Source organism: Achroia grisella, unplaced genomic scaffold (genome assembly GCF_030625045.1).
Source record: "Achroia grisella isolate CSIRO2021 unplaced genomic scaffold, CSIRO_AGI_Agris_v1 utg902, whole genome shotgun sequence".
NCBI classification, from domain to species: Eukaryota; Metazoa; Arthropoda; class Insecta; order Lepidoptera; family Pyralidae; genus Achroia; species Achroia grisella.
The window spans coordinates 1,466,904-1,489,590 of NW_026713060.1; the positions used below are offsets into that span (position 1 = coordinate 1,466,904).

The 22,687-nt window shown below is 31.0% G+C and overlaps 2 protein-coding genes across 4 annotated transcripts in view; both read right to left on the reverse strand.

The window, feature by feature from the left end:
- Nucleotides 1-1,587: 1,587 nt before the first annotated feature.
- On the reverse strand, nt 1,588-13,366 carry LOC131853452 (uncharacterized). The gene is made up of 2 exons (XM_059204346.1): nt 13,162-13,366; nt 1,588-3,457 (listed from the first exon to the last, which is right to left on the reverse strand). Exons 1-2 carry the CDS (start codon nt 13,255-13,257, stop codon nt 1,658-1,660), a joined length of 1,896 nt encoding a protein of 631 aa, XP_059060329.1. The 5' UTR covers nt 13,258-13,366; the 3' UTR covers nt 1,588-1,657.
- A 3,459-nt stretch (nt 13,367-16,825) lies between these two features.
- LOC131853449 (rab GTPase-activating protein 1-like) overlaps nt 16,826-22,687 on the reverse strand; it is a 33,712-nt gene continuing 27,850 nt past the window's right edge. For 2 of the 3 annotated variants that reach the window (XM_059204340.1, XM_059204343.1), the window contains 3 exons: nt 22,503-22,639; nt 21,914-22,007; nt 16,826-19,698 (listed from right to left, as the gene is read on the reverse strand). In XM_059204340.1, the coding sequence (XP_059060323.1) occupies nt 19,394-19,698; nt 21,914-22,007; nt 22,503-22,639 (536 nt within the window). In that variant the 3' untranslated portion in view covers nt 16,826-19,393. Of the gene's footprint in view, nt 19,699-21,374; nt 21,430-21,913; nt 22,008-22,502; nt 22,640-22,687 lie in introns of all 3 variants that reach the window. The other variant, XM_059204341.1, reaches the window with a different exon arrangement.

The following is a 22,687-nucleotide window of genomic DNA, read 5'->3' on the forward strand; positions in this document are numbered from 1 at the left end:
TATACACTTAACCGTGTACTGAAGATGTTGTAGTGTATTTAAAGCAAAAACTTCTACATATCTAAGTACCTATTATTGTTTTTATTATTGTATAGGTAGCTACTTAATAAATAAGAAATAAATGGTCCGTTTATATTACTTTTTCCCAAATATAAAGCAGTACTTAAAGAAACCATAAAGCAGCTTAAAATAACATCAAAAACAAAACACTCCTGTAGCTAAAAAATCCCTCTTAATAGCCTACGTACCAAAAACTTCGATATTATAGATCAATCTCAGAACGTTCCAAAAGAAACATAACGGCCTTTAAAATGCCGACATTGAGACAAACATATACGAAGTGGTCGTCTGGACTGGCTATTTGAAGATGTACTGGAAGATCAAAACGGTCCTGCCTATATTTATTTTATTTGTGGCTCTTATTTCACGGGACTCGTAACGTCTAAGTTTTGACTTTCAATTTAAAAGCAAATGTTTATAGAATGGGTGAATTACACTAATATTATATACTATGTATATATGTACACTATGTATATAGAAATTTATTATACAGGAGAAATAGAAGAGAGAAAGACCAATGCATTTTTTTGTTTTGTTTTGCAATGGGACTGCATATAGAAATGTCTGCTTGTTTTTGATATTCTTAATTTTTTTAGTATATTTTATGTCTTTAATTGTTGTAATAATAATCGTCGTGTGTTTGACGTTTTTAGTGTCTTTAGTTTTGTAGGTACGCCGCTCTTCCCCGTGGTAGCGGGAGTAAAAACAAATAAAAATATGTTATACAAAAAAAAAACGGAACGCATGAAGGATACAAAGGGCAATGCAGCTATCGTATTAAATATAGGCCATGTTCTTCTATATCGCTTAGAAAAAAAGTATAAGCTCTATTTTCCCCATACGAATACCATTAGATCACAGAGAGTCGCGATGTGTCGACGTGAGAAAGTACCCACGATTGTACATTGATGGCGTTGGTTTCACTAGCTAGCAACAAGCAAGACCGTGCGAACGGTGAAATTTATACTAATAAGACGTTAGTAATATGTAACATATCGCAATAATATGAGGAATTTAGTTTGAACTTTCCTTTATAATGGTCCTACAGATATACCTTCTGTTGCGACATTTTTGACAGAACTGTTTGCTAACTGCTTATGGGTCTATAACTACAATAACCCTGGACAATTCACATAGTACTATCTAGTCCCGAGCTAAGCAGTTTGTGTTATGGGTATACACTTACCTATATCTATACTGACGTATAAAACTGAAGAGATTGTTTGTTTGAAATGGGAATAAAAAAATATGTTCGTGAATTTGGTAGGGCAGTCAAGCTGGCGACTCTCTTGACGATAAGCGGTAATTATCACCTACTCGTATATAAATAGCACCAAGTGATGTCTAGCATGAGTGGATTTAAAGACACTTTCTTGCGTTACCAATTTTATTGATTCTATTTAATAGAACAAACATAATATTTAAGTAAAACAAAGAAAGATATAATGTCGCTCTGCACATTTATCTAATGGAACATTCTATATTTATAATAATTCATTATATAATAATCATAGAGATTGTTTCCACAACACCTGCAGAGTTGCAGGGCTACAATGGCGCATAATAGCAACAAAGTCTTGGTGGTAGCTTCGGGTTTTTATTCAACTAAGTCTGGATTTAATTTTAATAGCAATATATTTTGTAATAAATTTCCTTCTATCTTACTTCTTAAAGGAGAGAGGATAAACTTTAATGAAGACAGTAGTTGTTCCACAGATACTTGCGTTGCTGGTGTTGCTAGAACTGTATTAGCAACTCCACTTATTGTTAATTGCGTAGTTTTTTTATTTCTCCAGTAAAGGAGGATATTTTCGTTAAGTGGAAGTCTAGGCGCATACCTTAAATCTTTTAGCATGACCTCAAGTGAAGAAGCAGCCCTAGCGCTATTACGTTCTTTTTCTGTATTAATTAATATACGCTCTATATCGGAAGTGGCAATTATTGGATTTTCATTTTCAGTCCTTGTAGAAGCTTGACAATTGTTGTAATTTTCCTCTTTTATTTGAATGTCGGCAAATACGATGTCTGCAGCTTCGGTTTGTAATATATTTTGAAGGTGGTTATAAGTTTCTAATAGGAGTGATTGCGCTTTTATACATTCTTCATCTGATAAGATTACATTCAATCGTCCATCCAGATATAAATTCTCTAATACTAAATCAGATTTCCTCAGAATATTTTCTCTTGCATTCATAGCATCAAGTAAGTCTTTAGCTAATGACGCCGGAATAACTTCAACCCTCGATTTACATGTTAACCATACTATAAAAAAATCTCCAATAGTAAGTTGCTTTTTTTGCAAATTCATGATTGCATCATTTACAGGTTTTAAACTGTCGATAATTAATGAAATCTGTTGCCAAAAATCTGTTGATAACACAGCAGATATATCTGTATTATTTCTACATAGCGTTCTTAATGAAAATAAGCTAACTAACATATTGTAAGTCGATGTCCAACGTGCAGCACAGTCGACGACAGGTTTCCTCAAATTAGATTCTAGGAAAATGTTTTTGAAAGTTGGTTGACGAAGAATATGTACCACCTTTCTCGCTAACTCTATTACTATTTGTGTTTTAATATTTTTGTTTAAGGCATCCGTTACTGAAAAATGTAGCATATGTGCTGCGCAAGTCATGAGACGAGGTTTGAATGGAGAATGTATGTGGTCTACAAACATATTAACATTTCTAACAATATCATTTTCACTTATTTGTTGACTTTCATCCTCTTCGTCAGAGTCGCTTTCATTTTCATTTATATATTCTCTTAAATAATCTGTTTTTTCTTCAAGCAACGTATTATAAAACTTGGAATTTAAGAGCTTAAACGTTTTCTTATAGTTATTTCCATTATCAGTTGTAATAGAATATATTTGTGATATGTCGATCGTAAAATAATTGAGAGTTGCAAGGAGTTTCTCTCTTAGAAAATCACATGTTTGTTTATTCGCTACTATAATCACTGCTAAATTTCTTTCTATCACTGTTCCCTCAATCACGTACTGAATATTGACGCCAATGAAATTTCTGTCAAGATAAGTTAAGAAATCAAGTTTTAAACATATCATTCTGTTTTTCGTCTCATTTGAAATTTTTGATTTTATATCAGATGCTTTGTCACATATCATATCTTTAATCAGTTCAATATTAACTTTGTTAACAGATGCCGGAACAGCCATATGCATAATATTCAGAAACGCTTTATCTTCTAGTATCGAAAATGGTTGCCCATGGACTGTCACTAATTTCAAGCATTGCATTTTTAATCTCTCATATTTTTCTAACGTCATTTTTCCTTGACTTACAACAGCATTTTTGTTCAAATCTACGGTAATCTTATATTCTTTGGTATGTTTTATCGATACATGATTTTTTAAATTTGATGTATGTTTACCCTGAAAATTAATAGCTATTGTTAGTTATATGCCATATATACTATTTTACTTCATAAATTTATTAGAAAAAACTGGTTCAAAAGGCGAGCTTAACTGTAGAAGCATTCTCTACTATTTTTTATCCTAATTATATATTACAGCTATATTACTGTAAAGTTTCATAAAAATCCGTTCAGTAGTTTCTGCGTGAAAGAGTAACATACAACCATCCATCTATCTATATTTACAAACTTTCGCCTTTGTAATATTAGTGAGATCTATCTCACCTATTTCTGCCGACAAATAGGTTGCTTCACAAGATATGTTTTGGTATTAAGGATGTAACTCTAAAATTAGCAGATGCAGAGATATGACGCGTTAGTCTTTAGAAATAAAGACTAAAGCGTCGTCTATAAAATAAAAATGAATACGGCTGGAATAGTATTCCGCTGTAAGAGTTTTACCCAAAGGTGTGGTAGTAATACGATAAAGTGGCAATACTAACTAAAATGGCCACTCAGCTATAGGTGGTGAAGCAGCATCATGGGCAGATAAAATAATATTGAAAAAATATAAGCAAATTGGTATAGGTAGAAACTGTATAATAGAATTACCAATATACCAATAGTAAAATCAATATATTCATAAGATATATTGAATAGATTCGAATAGCTCTTCTAATCTATGTATTCATAACCAAACCGTTCAAACAAATAAAATCAATGTCTTTAAATTACATTACTATATTCAAAATAGGTATACATATATAGTTAGTACAATATTGATATTTTTATATAATAATATGTTACATAATTAATCATTTTGACGGTCTCGGTGGTCCACGTACGTACGTACCTACGTAGTCATAAGTACGTTTGCTTGTATCGGTCTGGCTGTTGTCTATATATATATTATGTATGTATTTACAATTAAAATGTATTTATCTATCAGTCGTCTAGTACTCATAACATAAGCTCTGCTTAGGTTGTGTTAACTATCGTGTGACGCACCATTAATTAAAAATGGTAAAGTCAATAATCATGTAACCTGAAACGGAACGTCAGAGGCCAGAGCCAAAGTAATCTATGTGACATTGACAAGTGGATGACGGACGATTGAACGGAGGAAGCGGGAGTTTTGGAGCGAAAGTGTTGATATTATTATAAAAACAAATAAGAGATAGATAATTGTGAATATTGTAGGCATTGAGGTGTTTCTCTCCCTGACTAACCGGCATTACGCCTAAGTCGTCAGGATACTAGTGATTTTAAAAGTTCAGAAGCGGTACCAATCCCGCCTACAAATTCGACTGTAAGGTAATTCTGACTAGAAGTTGTGGTAAGTGAATTTATGTTAATAACACGCATACCATTAAACGCAGTTTCTCACTTGTTTTATTGAACTTTTGGATGAATTGCTTTCTACATATTAAATAGATTTAGTATGTACGATAACTTGCGAGAGTAATGACATGACATGTAGCACGATATTGAGGTATACAATATACCTAAGAAAGAAGTATTATGAATACATTAAGGATAGAACAACATGGCTATCTAATTCGTTTAAAATACAGAGTAACTATTGTTATGTTATTAATGCCTATGATAGAGTATGATAGGATATCAACAGATTAGAAACAGTTACATTAACTATGTTGACATACAGGTTGAACATGAGAACACATACCATGTTATACATATAAACAGTGTAATGGTATTGCTGAGTTTGTTGCTAATTCACAGTAAATTAGTCAAACTTACTGTTCAGTTTTGTGTGTTTGTTCTACATGAATTGAATTGAAGAATTGTTATTATTTCTTTACATAGGTACACATATATGTTTGATGATCCCATTTCAGATAAATGACAATCACAGGCATAGTCCAGGTATATGTCTTGATGGTGGTTATATTCCCAAATTGAGACACTGTCATATGTATATATATTATATTGGTTGATACTTTGATATGTGTTTATTAATGAATTAATAAAGCATATTAATATAGATAGACACAGTATATTGTTGACATAAACTGATACCAGCAACATAACATGTTATATTTCATAATATTAGATATTAAAGACATTTTAGATGCTATCTCATGATTAGCTGTGAAGCTCTCAGTGAAAATAGTACTTAACTCTGATAGTACAATTATTATATTTATTTCTTGCTGTGTTTTGAATTTTATATATATAGCAATGGCTAACAATTGGTAGTAAACTCCAATGTTAAAAAACCGAATAACTGTAAACTATTATTATTAATAGTTCCTTATTTAATCATTATTTAGTATAAAATCCAATTGAGATCTATTAGGATCCTCAAGGTTATCATAATCATATGATATTGATTATTAATGTGTTGAAAAAGCACCTAGAAATGATATCCAATTCCTCAAAGGTGTCATATTATGCTGGAATTATATATTATATGTATGCTCAGATTGAATGTATTATATGTTTGAGCAATTGGTTCACTTCTTTGATGCTTCTCTTGAAATTCATTAGAATGGCCCTTAGCAGCCATTGTTGATCAATAAAGGTACTTAAAGGTCCTGTGTAGGTACCTGTAGCTATGTACATTTGTCATTTGAGACAATGTTTAGTAAGTGAGTGTTGGAATTTATAAGCACCACATTAATATGTGACATGTTAGAAAGTGATAGATTACAGGTAAGACTATTCTTACATGGTTCAGTTTTATAATTTATGAAGTTGTCTTTTAACCTAAAGAAAAGCTTTTGGTAACTCCAGAAATGAATGTTGTTGGCTCTTGATTGTATTATTGATTGTACAAGAAACCTGTTGAATTTTCTAAACAATACTTGAGCAACAAGCTTGTCTTTAAATTTACTATTAGTGTTATGAATATGAATAAAAGTTTTTGGAAATAAGTTAATATTTGTGTACATACAGAATGTTTGGATATATATATTGAGTCGCAACAGTGAGAGTATTTGCCTTTTGATGAGTTATAACTCTCCATACAGTAAATTGCACAAAATGTCATGATTTTATAATATGAATATGTACAACATACGACAATTGTTATCACAATAATGAAAATAGACTATTGTAATATATTGCAATGTATTGCTATGTTGTCCAATCTTGTGTAGTGCATAAGCTAATGAACTGAAGATTTGCTGCAAGGATCTGAGCTTAAGTTATCCATTGAGTTTTATTATTTAGTGTCATTTGTAGAATGACAGTACTAAGAAACTATAAAGTGGACAGATTCATTGTTAAATCTGTATTGGAATTGAAATGTGAACCAAGGAGGAAATCATTGTTTAAATTCAAATTGTATTATATATTTGTGAAGTACAGATAATAAAAAAAAAAAAAACAAGTAGAATATATTATTGAATATTAATATAAATAAATGTATATCAGAAGATAATAACTGATTTAAAGCATTCATGAGTTATAAGCATTCATGAGATAATAATGAACTCATCTTGAAGTTAGCACGTGGATTGTGTCAAACAGTGTGGTCTAGAATTGTGAAATTTGGATAATAAACTTTATAATTCAGATATTATGGCAGGAAAATGGAAATAAATGAGTGCATAGCACTCTTTTGTTGTATATAGGTATGGACAGATGGGAGAGAATTAAGTGAATACATGTAAACTGTGATATGGTGAAATAGAGGAGAAAGGAAAAATTGGATACTATTTTTAAATGGTTTAGGTAACTTACCTTCTATGTATTTGTAGACTACAGGATTATAAAATATTTTATGATTTGACTAATGAAGTTTCTGTATATTAATTAGTTATTATTAAATAGTCTCTGTGGGAGGCAATGTTAAGATATTCAAAGTACATAAGCTTTAAAATTATTATAGAGGAAAATTATGAGACACAGACAGACAAGATTGTTAGGAAAGTAAAGAGATATGGATATTCTAGAAAACTGTGCTGATGACCTTGGTAATGTGGTTATTAATAGGCTGCATAATTGTCCATGCATGGAAATTCGTTCCCATTCTATACAACCGTTATATATTTATGAGAATTCCTGATTGTTGGTTTTTATGCTATGCCTTTATAAGCATGTGGTTTGTTTTATTTAATATAACTTTGTTACCAAAGAGGATGAGACTGAAGTTAGTCGGTTTTATGAAGATAGCACTTCTATACTGTGGCAAGCTTCCAATTATCTTCTGTGAATCTACTGTACTGTAGAGGACAGTGCATGGTGATTTCGGTATAGCTGTGACAGGAATATATAAGTAAAAAAAAAAAAAACAGAATAGGAAAAATCCTCAATATCTTGTGAACACAAGTTAATCACTGCAAATGTAACTTAGATTGAAAGTGAGATGTTGGTATCCGTTGGGATGAACAGTGATTCACAAGCACAGTATCAGTATAATTTATAGAAGAAAAAAATATATAAATAGTAATGATTCAAAAGAAAATTGTATCATATGTACAGGTATAAATACATATAGTAATGCCTATTTAACATTTAAATAGTATTGTGATTGATTTGATTGTAGGACGCTATATAATGAAATGAAAAATTTATAAGCCATATATATATATATAAGAAAATGGCAGAGACGACAGACAAAAGAAACGTAGGACAGCAGAAAAAAAGATAAGCAGATGACATAAGAAAAAAAAGGAAACAGCAGGAGAAGACTGGATGCAAACTTCCATAGAGAGAGACATGGATAGTCAGTATGGACGAGCTGGTTTATGAATATGGATACTGGCGTAATTTATGAGATTTTTATATGGTTTACTGATGGATAATAAACTACTTTATGAATAGCATATATGTAGAATGAAAAATAAATACTGCATGGTCTAAGTTGTAAGTTTTACATGTTATAGAGAATTATTTGTTGAGAAAATGTTTGCGAGCTGAGCCATTGTTCTTTAATTATAATGGTATTATAGTGAATACAAATTTAAGAAGCACAGGTAGTTAAAAGAAAAACAAAAACAAAAGGACAATTGATTGTTGTTAAATGTATGAGCATTAAAGTTTTGAAAAGTGTACATGGGTATACTAGATTTAAGTTGAAAGGATCCTATTGAACCTATAACTGTTTTAAGAGACCTTTATATCCAATGCAAATAAAATGAGAGACAATATAAGTTGTGGAAGTAAGGCTATATCTGTCAATTTAATCCCAGGAATATATAAGAAAAGTTACTAGAGGATATAAATGAAAGTTAAGATATAAGAAAGTTAAATATTGTTAACAATAGATTACAGTTTACAGTCATAAATTACTGTTGTAGATGGTTTTGCCAATTTTATTAATTTCTAGTTAACCTTTGTTAAATCTTGAGATATTGTATCTATTAAGATTTTAATTGGTTGAAAAAAAAAAAAGAGTATAATCGAAGCGTATAATGCTAAATTAACGAGCACGTAAGAATTGTTGGTATACATGTTGACTCAATTGACTGGAATATGAGATTGGATGTGTTGTATTTAGACCATTGTCACTTTTGACATAACTGTTGAGTTGAAGTAAAATAAAAGTGTTAACTAAGGCTTTTAATAGTAAACTCATCAACATATAAGAATTGATGTTGTCACTTGCATAGCATACGAGAACGGATGTATTAAATAAGCGAGGGTGTTTTAATGTTGAATTGTACAAAATTACAGGTGTAGAGATATTGGAAGTTTATAATAATAACGGTGATGTTGTTTTCAAATATTTGGTTGATATTGATCAGATAAATAAGATTGAATTAAATTTAAAGCGTTGTCTTTGACGACGACGGAAGTTAAAATTTTTATAAGTAATGATCAACGCAATCATATGCTGGGCATTTGATTCCATAGATTAGTCTGAGCACCTATATGCACTTGTATGTGTGGCTGAACGCCCTTTGGAGAAATCGGATTGACTATTGTACTAACTAAATAGTTTAAATTGAAATTAATCCTTTCAGAATTGATTTGATGTGTCTGTTGTAATTAATGGGAAATTAGAAGAGGTGCTAATTTATAGAACCCAGACACCGTATACAGACACTTTAGAAATATTATGAATAAAGCGCTCGAGGTGTACAAGATAGTTACACTGCAAGATTGTAGTAAGGACGATCACAAGGTAAAATTTGATACACCTCTATGGAAAATAGTCGGTAAATATACGCGGTGAAGAGTTGTACATGAACGAATAGATCTGAAAGATTAAGGAATGCTAGTGATACAATGATGAGTTACAATCGATGACAAGCTGAATTATGAGCAAAATGGCTAATAGAACGGGCGGTTGATATGACAATGAAAAATGATTTGCAATACTTTGATGAAATTATGAGATTAATATAATAATCATATGACTATGAATACGATTTATGGATTTTAAGGTAAATGATGGTGATTTAGATTTGATGATATACTGATGAGATGATTGCGCTGAGATCGCGGCTGATGGTTCCGTATACGTTAGTTCACGGAGAAAATGGGGATCCGCGTGTGCTCAATGCGACGTACAACGAACGACTCGCTTTTTGTTGATGCTACTCAAGATTTGGTAGATAATAATAGGAGTAGGGTATGTGGTAGTAATATATTGCATGTTCGTTCAGAAATTGGTAGATACTAGATATATATCAACCAGATATATAATTCGAATTTGGTACATAATTAAATTGAATTAACTTATGATTAAATGTTATAAAGTCCTTTAAAGCGTTGGAGAAATAGTAAAATGGAACCAGGAAATCCAGTTCTTAAAGATATGCAATAGAATAAAAAGTAATAGTAAATTTTGATGGGAGTGCATATAACCCATAGTTGAGTTGCAATGTAGAGCACTTGAGGCTGAAGTAAAAATAGCATAGTACCATAAAGAATATGACTAGTTGGAGGCCGTAACTCCTTGCGTGCGCAAGCGGTGAATGCCTCATTGAGAAATGACCAGTTGTTAAATATTTGATGTGTTTCAGTTGGAGGCCGTAGTTCCTTGTGGCGGCAAGCAGTGGCTGAGTCTAATGAGAATCTGACCAGTTTGAGGCCGTAGCTCCTTGTGTGGGCAAGCGGTGGCTGAGTCTAATGAGAATTTGACCAGTTTGAGGCCGTAGCTCCTTGTGCGGGCAAGCGGTGGCTGAGTCTAATAAAATCCAGATCTGTTGAGACCGTAGTCATAGTGGGCAAGCGGTGGCATTTTTTTAATGTTTTGTTTTAACAGGTATTTCACTAATTAGCTAGGCAGCCGTGTTTGCAGAGATGCTGACTAGTACCTGGTGTGAAAAATTAAGTGATACAACTTAAGGCGGAAAAATATAACAAAGACTGAATTCATGATCTTGAAATGTAATGTGTAGTTGTCAGTGGCAACTTTCATATTTTAAGTATGTAAAGTATCTCAAACTAAATTTTAGATGATTTTAATTTTATTATATTACCCGATGTTAACTGTTATGATAATATCGAATGAGGCCCTTCGATAACGTTGGATGGCCGAAGTGGCTACGAATACCATCGATAAAATATAAAGTGAATAGTAGGCTTACTAAACTCACGTTCGTTTGACGAAAGTTAGTAATTCGTTTTATGGAAATTGAGCAAGGTTTTGCAACAAACTCAGTCTGTACTCAATTTGCCAGAAAAAGAAATCAAATGTGTCATAAAATATTTTCTTTGTAAAAAAAAAAGCTTATTATAAAATTGAAAAATTTATAAATGTCATCATTTATAAATCAGTGTTTTTTTTTAGAAAATATCTAACTTGAAATTCATAGCGCTGTCAATGTTGTCTGATTGAACGGAGATTAAGTGCGTAGCGGTTTTTATGTTGATTGCCGCACGCCTAATCCTTGTTGTTAATTAAATATAAGTAAATCAATATTTATTTAAAAGAGCAACACACAGGTTTCTTGTTTATTCTTCTTGCGATGAATCTGCGTTCCGAATAAGCGATAGATTCAAAAATCTTGACTACTCAAAAGTGCTTATATTAAGTTTGTTTGAATAAAGATTATTTCTATTTCACATTAATCTGGAACAGTGGGTTTTGGTTTATGTTAAACTGGTGTTGTAAAGAAAATTGAGATCAGTATCTACAATCATTTATAGTTCCCTAAATGTACAGGGTTCAAAGGGTGCAATAGATTACTTGACCAGTGAGCTGATGGTATTGTTAAGTAAATCATAACTGAAATTCAATGAATTATGTTATATTAAAATAATTCTCTGGTAAATCAAAAGTATCGTCGAAGTAAAATAGTAGTAGTAGTATTGATGGTATTAGAACCACTTGTATAATATTGACCTGTTATTTTCTATTGGTGAGGTGAAGGCAGGCAGCGATTTTGTTCTAATTTTATGTCACGAGAATATTACTTTCTCTTTATATTTTTTTCTCTATATATGTAGGTAATTAAGTTTTACCTTTTGTAATGTGATATGTTAAATTTATCCGTTAAAATATTCATGATGAGAAATGTCAAGTTCTATTTTGAAGGTATAAAAAAAAAATGCAATGTTCATAAGATCGGAAACTTACATTGTGATGGTGATATGTTACAGTCTGACTCATAGAAGTCAATCACCGCCAAATAATTGTTGTTACTCTAAAAGGTTGTTCATGTTTTTGGGTGATTTGGATTATGTAAATTAATATATGTTATGTTATATTTTGTGCATTCTGAATGCATACCGAAACTTAGCTCTGTTAGTATTGATTTTAGATTGTAAACCTTTGACAGTATACTAAGATAGTCAATGTTATGAAAGTAATGTGTATCTTTAGTTTATTTAGTTAAGTATTTGTTATATGATCCTGTAGACACTATATCCTTTGATAAGCATGACTACTCTCATCAGTTGCCTCTGTGTCTGGGCCAGACACTATTGCAGGATGGCCGACTGTTAACTATCGTGTGACGCACCATTAATTAAAAATGGTAAAGTCAATAATCATGTAACCTGAAACGGAACGTCAGAGGCCAGAGCCAAAGTAATCTATGTGACATTGACAAGTGGATGACGGACGATTGAACGGAGGAAGCGGGAGTTTTGGAGCGAAAGTGTTGATATTATTATAAAAACAAATAAGAGATAGATAATTGTGAATATTGTAGGCATTGAGGTGTTTCTCTCCCTGACTAACCGGCATTACGCCTAAGTCGTCAGGATACTAGTGATTTTAAAAGTTGGGACTAGATGACGCTGTGTGAATTGTCCAGGGTTAATATTATAATTACAATACACTAAAAATGTATATTTTGAACATAATACATTCATTTTAATATTTCTATACTTTTTTTATTCCAATCACATCCTTATTTATACACATACTAGCTGTGCTCGTGGTTTCACCTGCATAAAATTTAGAGCCTACGTGTTATTCTGATGTACAAGCTATATTACTGGAAAGTTTCATCAAAATCCGTTCAGGATTTTATCGTGAAATGTTTTGCGTGAAAGAGTAACAAACATCCATCCATCCATACACATAAACTTTCGTGATTATTATATTACATTTCAGACTAATTAATAAATGCATTCCACAGAGATCTTATACCTAGATAAGGGTTTAGGAGTATTAGGGCTACCCATTAGTTCCAGAGGATAACTGAACATGAAAGAACAATCTTGTCTATGACAATTATGTCCACTAAATCTATGAACGTGATCCGTACCTCTGTTTATAACACAATAGAGTTTTACATAAAAGCATTTTACAACAAAATACTGAGTACCCTTATTTATCTATTTTCATTGGCTTACCTTTATTTTGTTGCCACAAATCAAACATTTGCTCTTATTTTCGATTGGATCATAATGATAAAATCGGTGGACAGCATCAGTTTTAGCTTTAGGCATTGTAATAACAGTGCACTGTTTATGTAAACTAAATTTTAGACAGGTATGTAAATGGGTATTGAAATACAAAAACAAAAGTTATACGATTCGACACCGACCGACCAAAGCAAGGCAGCCGGGCAAGCAATTGACAAGGGAGAACGACTCTGAATGACACTAATGGTGACTGACATGCGTTTTCTCTTACAATTCTCTTTTGCACTTTAACTTCATCCCTTTAGAGAGCAATATCCTTTAACCTTGTTTATAGGGTAAGCGTTATTCAGGACAAAATGGAGTTCACTACAAATATACTGACATATTCTAAAGGGTTCGTTCATCCAATAACTTACCCTTTGAAAACCAGATATTGATTAAGCATTATTTTAGGGTTATCCATATGAATAATTAACAACTGGTTTTAATTGCTATTATTATGCTTACTATTGGAACCCTAATTTTTTCGTGATTAAGAACAATACTTTATTAGGTAATTGTTCTGAAGTTCTTGTTACTGAAATATTTGTTTACAACATAGTAAATATGTAATTTCGTTATTAAATGTTAAATATATCAAAAGCGAAATTAAATAGGTTGGTGGGTCCTTAATGTCAACATAATTAGAGAATTAGGTATCCTTTGTACCAATGTATAATCCTTAAGTAGGTACCAAAATACGATCTGTCTAAATATACAACGACCTGTTTATTATCAGCGAATATTTGCGTCACGACACGCTGGCTGTCGTGAGCTCCTAACGAGCGTGGGACTTAGTAGTCTTGATTTGTATTACATTTATATTTAATGTTACGGTTATCGTCAGAGATGAGTAAATTATGACTATTCTTAATTTTTTTTTATGAACAATGTTCGGTAACATTTTTCCATGCTACGGTATACTAGTGTATACCAGCGCGTAAGTCTGCGGCATTGCTTCTGGGGAAGATCTCACCTTTGCAAAACCAATAGAATTTGGTTACATATGATTTCAGAGAGCAGGCTAACCTGAAGTGATTTAATAATAATAATAATATCTTAGGACGATTCAGACAGTGCCATCTAGTCCCAAGGTAAGCAGAGCTTGTGTTACGGGTACTAGACAACTGATATAAATACATACATACATTTTTTTTGTAAATACATACATATTACACATAGTAAACATCCAAACCGATACAAACTCTCATACTCATGAATACAAATAGCAATAGGCCTTTCTTCTCCCAATGTGGGTGGTAATATGGACAGCAACTACCATTAATGGTATCCACGTAAATATACTCAAGTCCGTCTTTTTTACGAACACCTCTCTACGTGGCCAGTCTCGTGATTTCATAGTCATAGACACCCTATATCACAGACGTGACATCTTCAGTAGAATAGAAAACACAGTACTCTCTTCAGCTGTGCCGAGCAGTGTAGACATTATTCGTATTTCTATTATTTTTTTGGTGTTACCATAGCAATAACAGATAACTAATAATTCTACAAGAATAACCTTTTTCTTCCTAACCAATTATAGACTGCAAACCAACTGCATAATTTCATTAAATATTCAATTTAGTTAATTTTCAATAAAAAATATATTCTGATGCATAAGCTATATTACTGTAAAGTTTCATCAATATCCGTTCAGTTGTTTTTGCGTGAAAGAGTAACAAACCACCATACTCATATTTTTTGCGTTTATAATATTATTAAATAAATCGCAGTATAATAGATAAAATAAAACAAATATACCATTGTAAATGTTTATTTCAATAAATGACAGACAAAACAACACTTAGCGAATACAACTCACTCTAATGTTGCATCACTAATCTATTAATCTGGCGTTATTTATAAAGCTATATAATATTTATTATAATATAATTCTATATTTAATTAGATAATTGTCCCCACGTACAATAGTGTTGAAAGCATTTAAGGGTTGTAAGCAATTACAAATTATATAGTGTGTACATTGGATGGAACGTAGAAATGCATGTTTATTTCAAATTCAGAATAAATCACGTGCATAAATTAATTTCTCTATATTCGGACACCATTACAATATCATTATTAATCACACATGACCTATATTTCTATAAACAGGCATGAAATAAATTACTATATTAAACGGATATATTCTATACATTATACTTCAAATTATAGATCAAACTTGCAATATATGTATGACAATTTAGAATCTAATAAAGAAAAAGAAGTATAGTTTTTATCTTGTATTCTAATATATATAAATAAATTTAATAATCTAAATAGTGTAAGTGTAATATAAATTATACCCTAATACTAATACCACATCAGAGATCAAAAGAAAAATACCTTACACCATAAATAAAATGAGTAGAATTAATATCTTCTCACATTTCTAAATTTATTATGGCATACCTCACTTGTACATGCAAAGGTAACCAAACAGAGTCGCATATAAATTTAATATAATGAGTTAATATAATATTTTGTTTCCTAAATCACATTAACTTTCAATTTCGTTTATAGAAATTCAAAACAATATTCTACAAATTGAGATTATGTTTACAGTAATACAAGTAAAAGTTTGAATCATATTATCATCTGCTTCTTCTTTATCCCAGTTGTTTGGAGTCCGCATAATATGTTTTTCTCTTCCATTCATCCCTATTTGCAGTGTTCTCGTTATTTACTCCCTTTCTACCATATCATCTTTCACACAGTCCATCCACCTATTATTCGTATCCTTAAAAGTTTGTATCGTATTAAAGGATTAACAACATCATATTAGAATCTATTAATATGTATATAATGCGCCGTTGAAATCATAATCATCTTATGTACATTTTTGTATACAGATTATTTGAAACAGAGAGTTAATTTCCACTTCACTCCTCACTCACGTCCTCTCAGAAATTGCGCATCCTAATATACTACTTGTATCACTGTAAACATTTTCAAGTCTTCTAAACGCCTTCCACTAAAGTGAAAAGTATATTAAATATAAAATATTATGACAATAGATAGCAAGATTGTTAACACTCTATCTACTGTCCCGTCTTATACAAGATTTCATTTTAATAGTATTATATAAATATTTTAAAATTATATTTACATTCAGTAACACAAGAAAGAAATCATAATGCAACGATAATATAACGGATAATTTTAGTAAAAGAGGCCTTAAGCGTTTATGTTATACAGTAAGACTACCAATGAATTTATAAAAACAGGATTAGCAAAACTTAACCATTTATTGTTTTATGAACGGAGTGTGCCTAACTACATGATCTTAGTTCGATAATTTATCCGAATTTTGCCAGAATACACAGTGGTAGTCATAACGTATGAACTCTGAACAAAAACGTACCACTATAACATTAACAGATATTGTTTACTACATTATTAATACACAACACAGAAAACATCCAATATTGTTATGTTATTGTCGAATTTGATACGCGATTACAATGTATCTGGTAGCATTATAAGTTAAACATAGCACATAAAAATAAAAAAATCATAAGTTTTGTTACAGGTACATTATTACATATTATAATATCAAATAAAATAGTCGTAAATTACACACTAATGTCGCATGTTACTTTTCACATGGGTAGGATGCAGGGGCAACTGTCTTCCCTGAAAAAAACATGCATTAAAATACATTATGCATTCACACAAATAAATATATTCGTCTTCAGGTTTGACGCAAATATGTCATGCTGTCTCCCTCATCCTTGAAGCAGAAGATGGACATGACATGCCCATATTTATCCTTTGAGTATACAGAGCTTTATACAAATGACGCCAAAGTGCAGTTGCTATATTCAACAGTTATATAAGTTTGTTAGTTTTTATATTAGTTTTATTAAGAATAAGTGCACGTACTACATACTAGTTGTGTTAAAAGTAGACGGCGATATTATTTAACTTTGTTAGTTTGTATATGTGTAAGGTATTTTCTAGAAGTAAACCCTTTTTAGTTTGTTTTGTTCATTTAACACCAGAGGACGCTGTGATAGTCCAAAGTTAAGTGATGTGTTGTACAACCGTTAGTGACTTTATATATTTCGGCGCCACGTGTACAAACAATATATAATAATATGTGCACCATTCTTAACGATTAATCATAGTGCGGTTCATTAACTATACACAGACTTACAATAGGATAGGTAACTAGAATTACAATATTGTGATTGCACTAACTTAATACGAGTTATGGCCGAGGAAATTGTTTTAAAGTAATGTGCATTCTATAACACGGCGATAACCTAATTATGCAGTCGTAGTTTGCTTTAAAATAGATCATTATGGTTATACCAAGGTATAATATCAATCATGTAAGATTCAATAAACGCGAACTCTAATTGGCGATAGTACTGTCTGATTAATTTAGATATGCGTTAGTTATTTAACAATGTTACTAACAATTATTATTTGTAACAGATTACCAATAGAACCAATTCGCAGTTGCAATTGCGAACAGTACAACTTAGCTTACATCTGCAACTCTCAAATAGTTCATTGGAATTTCAAATCTATCGTCTTGAAATTACAATTGAGAATTGAGTATGAGCGTTTCATAATTATGTAGCTAAATAAACACAGTTCTTGCAGTTCTTATATTTGTTAAATATTAAAATGTATATAGTAGATGCATCGTAAATTATTTTTTTTTATAATATATTTTTTATTACATCTAATTAGTAAATTTATCCATTTCAGTATGACTAGCGTAGGTTAGCTAGTTATTGTTTGTATACCAGTCAATATAGCCCTCTGTTTTAACTTTTTCGGGCTAGCGACTTTGTTCTTGTTGTATGCGTTATTTACCAGTCATATAGACTCTATTCAAGTTTTGAATTCGTAAATAATATTAATATCTGTTATTAAGTCTATTTTAATATTGTTCACACAATGTAATTTTACCGATTCTTGAAGTAGGCATAATGCATTATAAGTGAAATTAAAATGAAATAGATAAACTAGACTTATTCTTCTACTCAAACCCAAAGGCACTCTTTATGGCATTATGTCAAACGTTGAAAATATAATTTGGTTGCCAAAGTCTCAATAATATTAATACTGAATTCAAGACCAATTGCATATGTATCTTCATGGTCAACCAATGCTACTTTAAGTATGCTGTACCAACTTTCAGGCGAGAAATCAACAAGTGTATTTTTAATATATTTATTTACGTTTTTTATTATATTATATATCTAATATTATGGCATAAACCAATTTGTGTTAAATCTCTACCCCTAATTTGTGTCCAAGCATATTTCAGTAAATACATAAATTATATGTATAATTAGTTTTCTATTGAGATTATTTATTCACTAAATCCTAAATAAAACTCTATTATAAGTTTTTATATAAGTCCTTTATAGTAAACAGTCTGCAAACATAATCTGCTACTCATAATACTTCACCAAACAACTTTCATTATAAAATTAAAATTATTTTAATTTAGGACTCAAAGTGCATGTATATTAGCTACCCTTCCTTCCACAATCTCGTTTTAATAAGCAACTTATTTTTTTTCTTTTCGTTTGACAGTTATTATGTAAATAAAATAAGTTATTCATGTATATGATAATACATATTTGATTTTTAATGGATCTTATATAATATTACACTTGTTACAATATTTCATAGCCAATTGTTACTTGTTAAAATACTTTTAATTGTTAAAATGTAAAATCTTTTTCTATTTACTATTGTTTGTACGCAGACAGACGAGGATAAATAAATAACATTGACTAGTAATAGGTGCAATACAATGATCAAATTAAAAAAATATATGGACGTAGAAAATACAATAAGAACTTTGTGTTTTACAAAATAAATAATGTTGGATGCAAAACCTATATTACACAATTATTAATTAATGATAATGATAATTAACAAATACTAAATTAAATAATATTTTATAATATCTCACGAATACATCTTCAGTAATATCGGCAACAAGAGACCGAAAACACATGTGTAATAATGTCACCATAGAATCATATTACAACACAAACATTTTCACTCACAATAAAAAAAAATTGCTTGAAATACAAACTCAGGAATCTATCACGTCTACGACTACCTTTTCTGTGAGTATCGATCAAGTAGACGCAAGAGGAATGAGAAATCAAATGCTCCAAAATTTAAAATCAGAACGATGATGTCAACCCATTGAGACTTTTTTAATGGTAGAGACGTCATGGCTCCGTCGATTGTGTTCTTTTGCTTCTTTCGAAAGCGTGAGGTTCGATTCGAGAAGCATAGAGTGCCTCTTAGCATTGAGATCCTTCTTCCTCCGCACGACGTCCGGAGAGTATGGGTCCGAGACGCGTCTATCGAGATTCGCTTGGCTGTGGCCCTGTGTACTAGAGAACGAACCTTGCCTGTATAGTTGCGGTTGTTCTTGGTTTAAATTGGGGACGTACGTTTGGAAAGATGGCCGCGTCTGCGCCGCTTCCACTATGGAATCTATTAAAGCAAAAAAAAAAAACAAATATTACAACAAAATATAAAAAAAATTAAGAAAACTTACTTAACCACATTGATATATCTCATTAGTTCATGTAACACCTTTAACACGGAAAGAATAATATTTTTAATGCCTTTTATACGAGTTATTTCCAACATCATTATAAAGAACTATATAAAAAAAACGGGGTCCATTTGTTATCCATATATTTAGGAGGGTAGTCACGTTAATTATTACACAGTAAATATTACTCAAATATAACACAGCTTATAAAGCAAGCTCCTTACAGGTAGAAATAGGCGACACAAATGTTTTAATGCACGAATTATAGCTGGAAAAATTTATATGCTGATATTAACAAATGTATGACAATAAATAGCTAACATAATAATATGTATCATATACAACTTATATTAATTTTTTTATATCTATACTATAAAGCATTAACACTTTCATTAACAGTTCTTTGAATAAAGCAAAAATAAAACAATTTAATTTGTTCCTCCTTTTTTATTTTTCACATTAAATATTATTTTAGTAAAAGCATACCATATTAGTAGCAATATATATGATAAATGATAAAGATATTATGATAATATATATATATATATACATATATATGATAAAGTAGATACGTTTCTATAAATTACTTGTGTATTGGTTTTGTTAAATTTATATTGCTGTATAAATAAAATTGTAGTATACCTATATTATGTATACCCAATGTTAATAATAAGTTAATTTTATGATGTACATTTATGGCTGATGATTTTATATGGTAAACAAAAAAAATCTATGAATTTGTAATACTATATATTTTGTATTGGCAAGTTACCTATAGTCTGTTTTTTAATCCCGGAGACAAATTTGACGTTTCCGATGTTGCCAGGGTTGTGTGGTACTATCGGAAATTAATATTAATTACCCATTTATATTAATTTATATAACCTATAAGGTTATTCAGAAATAATGTGTGAGTGTTATATAAAACGCATTATCACAGAATTAATAAAGCATAGGTATATATGGTAGTTGTATCAAAATAGATTTTTTATATTTCACTAAAATAAAGACTAACTGCCTATTTAATAAAACAAATGACCTTTTATAGAGTCATATATCACAAAATATTCTATTCAGAATATTCTGCTGTTTGAAAAAATTTTGGTTTGCAGCTTCATACTGTTTGTACGGAAACGACAAAATGTATTTTTATGCTGTATAATACGACGAGAGTAATGGAAACACTAGTATATGTACGTAAATTTTAAAATTCTGTTGTGAAAACGTCATTTAAATTTAAAACTAATAAGTTAAAATAAAACTTTCCGATTAAACAAATCGGTATCGCAGGTACACCACTACTCCGCTATAGGTGGTAACATTATTTGAAAATTTGACATTTACACCTGTCAATTTAGTTTCCGGGATTAAAAAACAGACTATAGACAACAATTAACAGTCTATGACAATGTTGAAGACTAATGCAGACTATTCATTATTTTTTAAGCAAATTTGTCAATAAACTATAATAACTCATATACTCAGAAGAATCATTATTAATTACAGACCGACTACATTTAAAAATACATAAAAATAGACACGTTTGTAACAAACTACCACAATTTACGACACAAACACTAAGCAAACTAATCCAATATTTACTTATACGTACTGCAACTGCGTGGTGAGGTAACAGTAGGAGCATTTCAGGAGACGTTAGTCAGACTCTGATCAGAAAATAATCTCATGCAATATTCTATCAGAGGTCTTAAATAAGTAATAAACAAATTTATTAATGAATATAATATTCGCTACCACAGGCCTGAGAAAAATGATAAAGCTCAAAAGCGTCAAATTTAAATCTAATGAAGATGGAAAGATATCATAATATCACGGTCTAATAAATAATTATAGAACCCATGTGGTCTCACCCGACACAAAATAAAGTGTACATTACTTCTAAACTACGCAATAAAGTGTAATTATAATTATACATAAATAATTATATACGAGTAAATGTGAGAATTAACATAGTAGGTGTAATATTGAAACTATACATATTATAAAATTAATAGTATAAATGCTCTATATGAATTTTTAAAATCTATTTTTGGTTAAGTGTGAATTCTTTCAGTAAAACAAACTATACTAATATATATTTATGACTATATCCACTAAATAAAACTTGAGGGCTGTGGAAAGTGTACTCACTTAGTGTACGAACTAGCCAGGGCGCCACCGACTGTCTCTGGTTCATGGCTGATTGCATCTCGTTCAGAGCAGAGTTCAGTTGATGGCTTAGTTCCTGAAATGGAATTTATATTAACATAGCTACATACCTACATTGTATAGAGGAAAATTCTAAAGTTTTAGCGCGGTAATAATACAGGACGGTACTTCAGTTCAATGTGGCAGTAGCGTTATAAATAATAAAGTTACTCAATGGATTTATATTATTTTGTTTAATATCACTACGATTATTATGTGTTAGACCTGACCATTGGTACTAGAAATGCTACGACCTTCTCTGTTGGTGATAAATTTCCGACCGGCTTTTTGACCAAACTACGACGCCGAATAGTCAACAGTCGCTATATACGAGCTCTATTCAACGCTTGATGATGCTTCGTTGCAAAATAACACCTAATTCGATAAAATAATTATTATAGGGAATTCAATAGATACAAATAAAACTTGGTAAGTACTCGTGATTTTCTTAATGTAACGATATTTTCTATAGCCGCAGTTAGATATCGATTAAACTTGAATTTAGCACACAGTATCTGCGTGATAATCATACCTGATTGCTGCACTGCGCCTGTACGTGTGCCAACTTGACCTGCGCGAGTTCTAATTCTAGGTCCCGCACGCGCTGCCTCAGCCGTGCCTCTGTCTCGCTCGAACCCTCTTCCTTCTCATCGCCTTTCTGTTCAGATTCTAAACATATAGACGTGAACAATTAAATTTACTGGGCACGAAGAAATG

Coding starts and splice junctions, on each gene's coding strand:
- LOC131853452 (XM_059204346.1), bottom strand. CDS start 13,257: ATGCCTAAAGCTAAAACTGATGCTGTCCACCGATTTTATCATTATGAT. Junction 3,458..13,161: donor TTTGTGGCAACAAAATAAAG/GTAAGCCAATGA, acceptor ATTAATTTTCAG/GGTAAACATACATCAAATTT.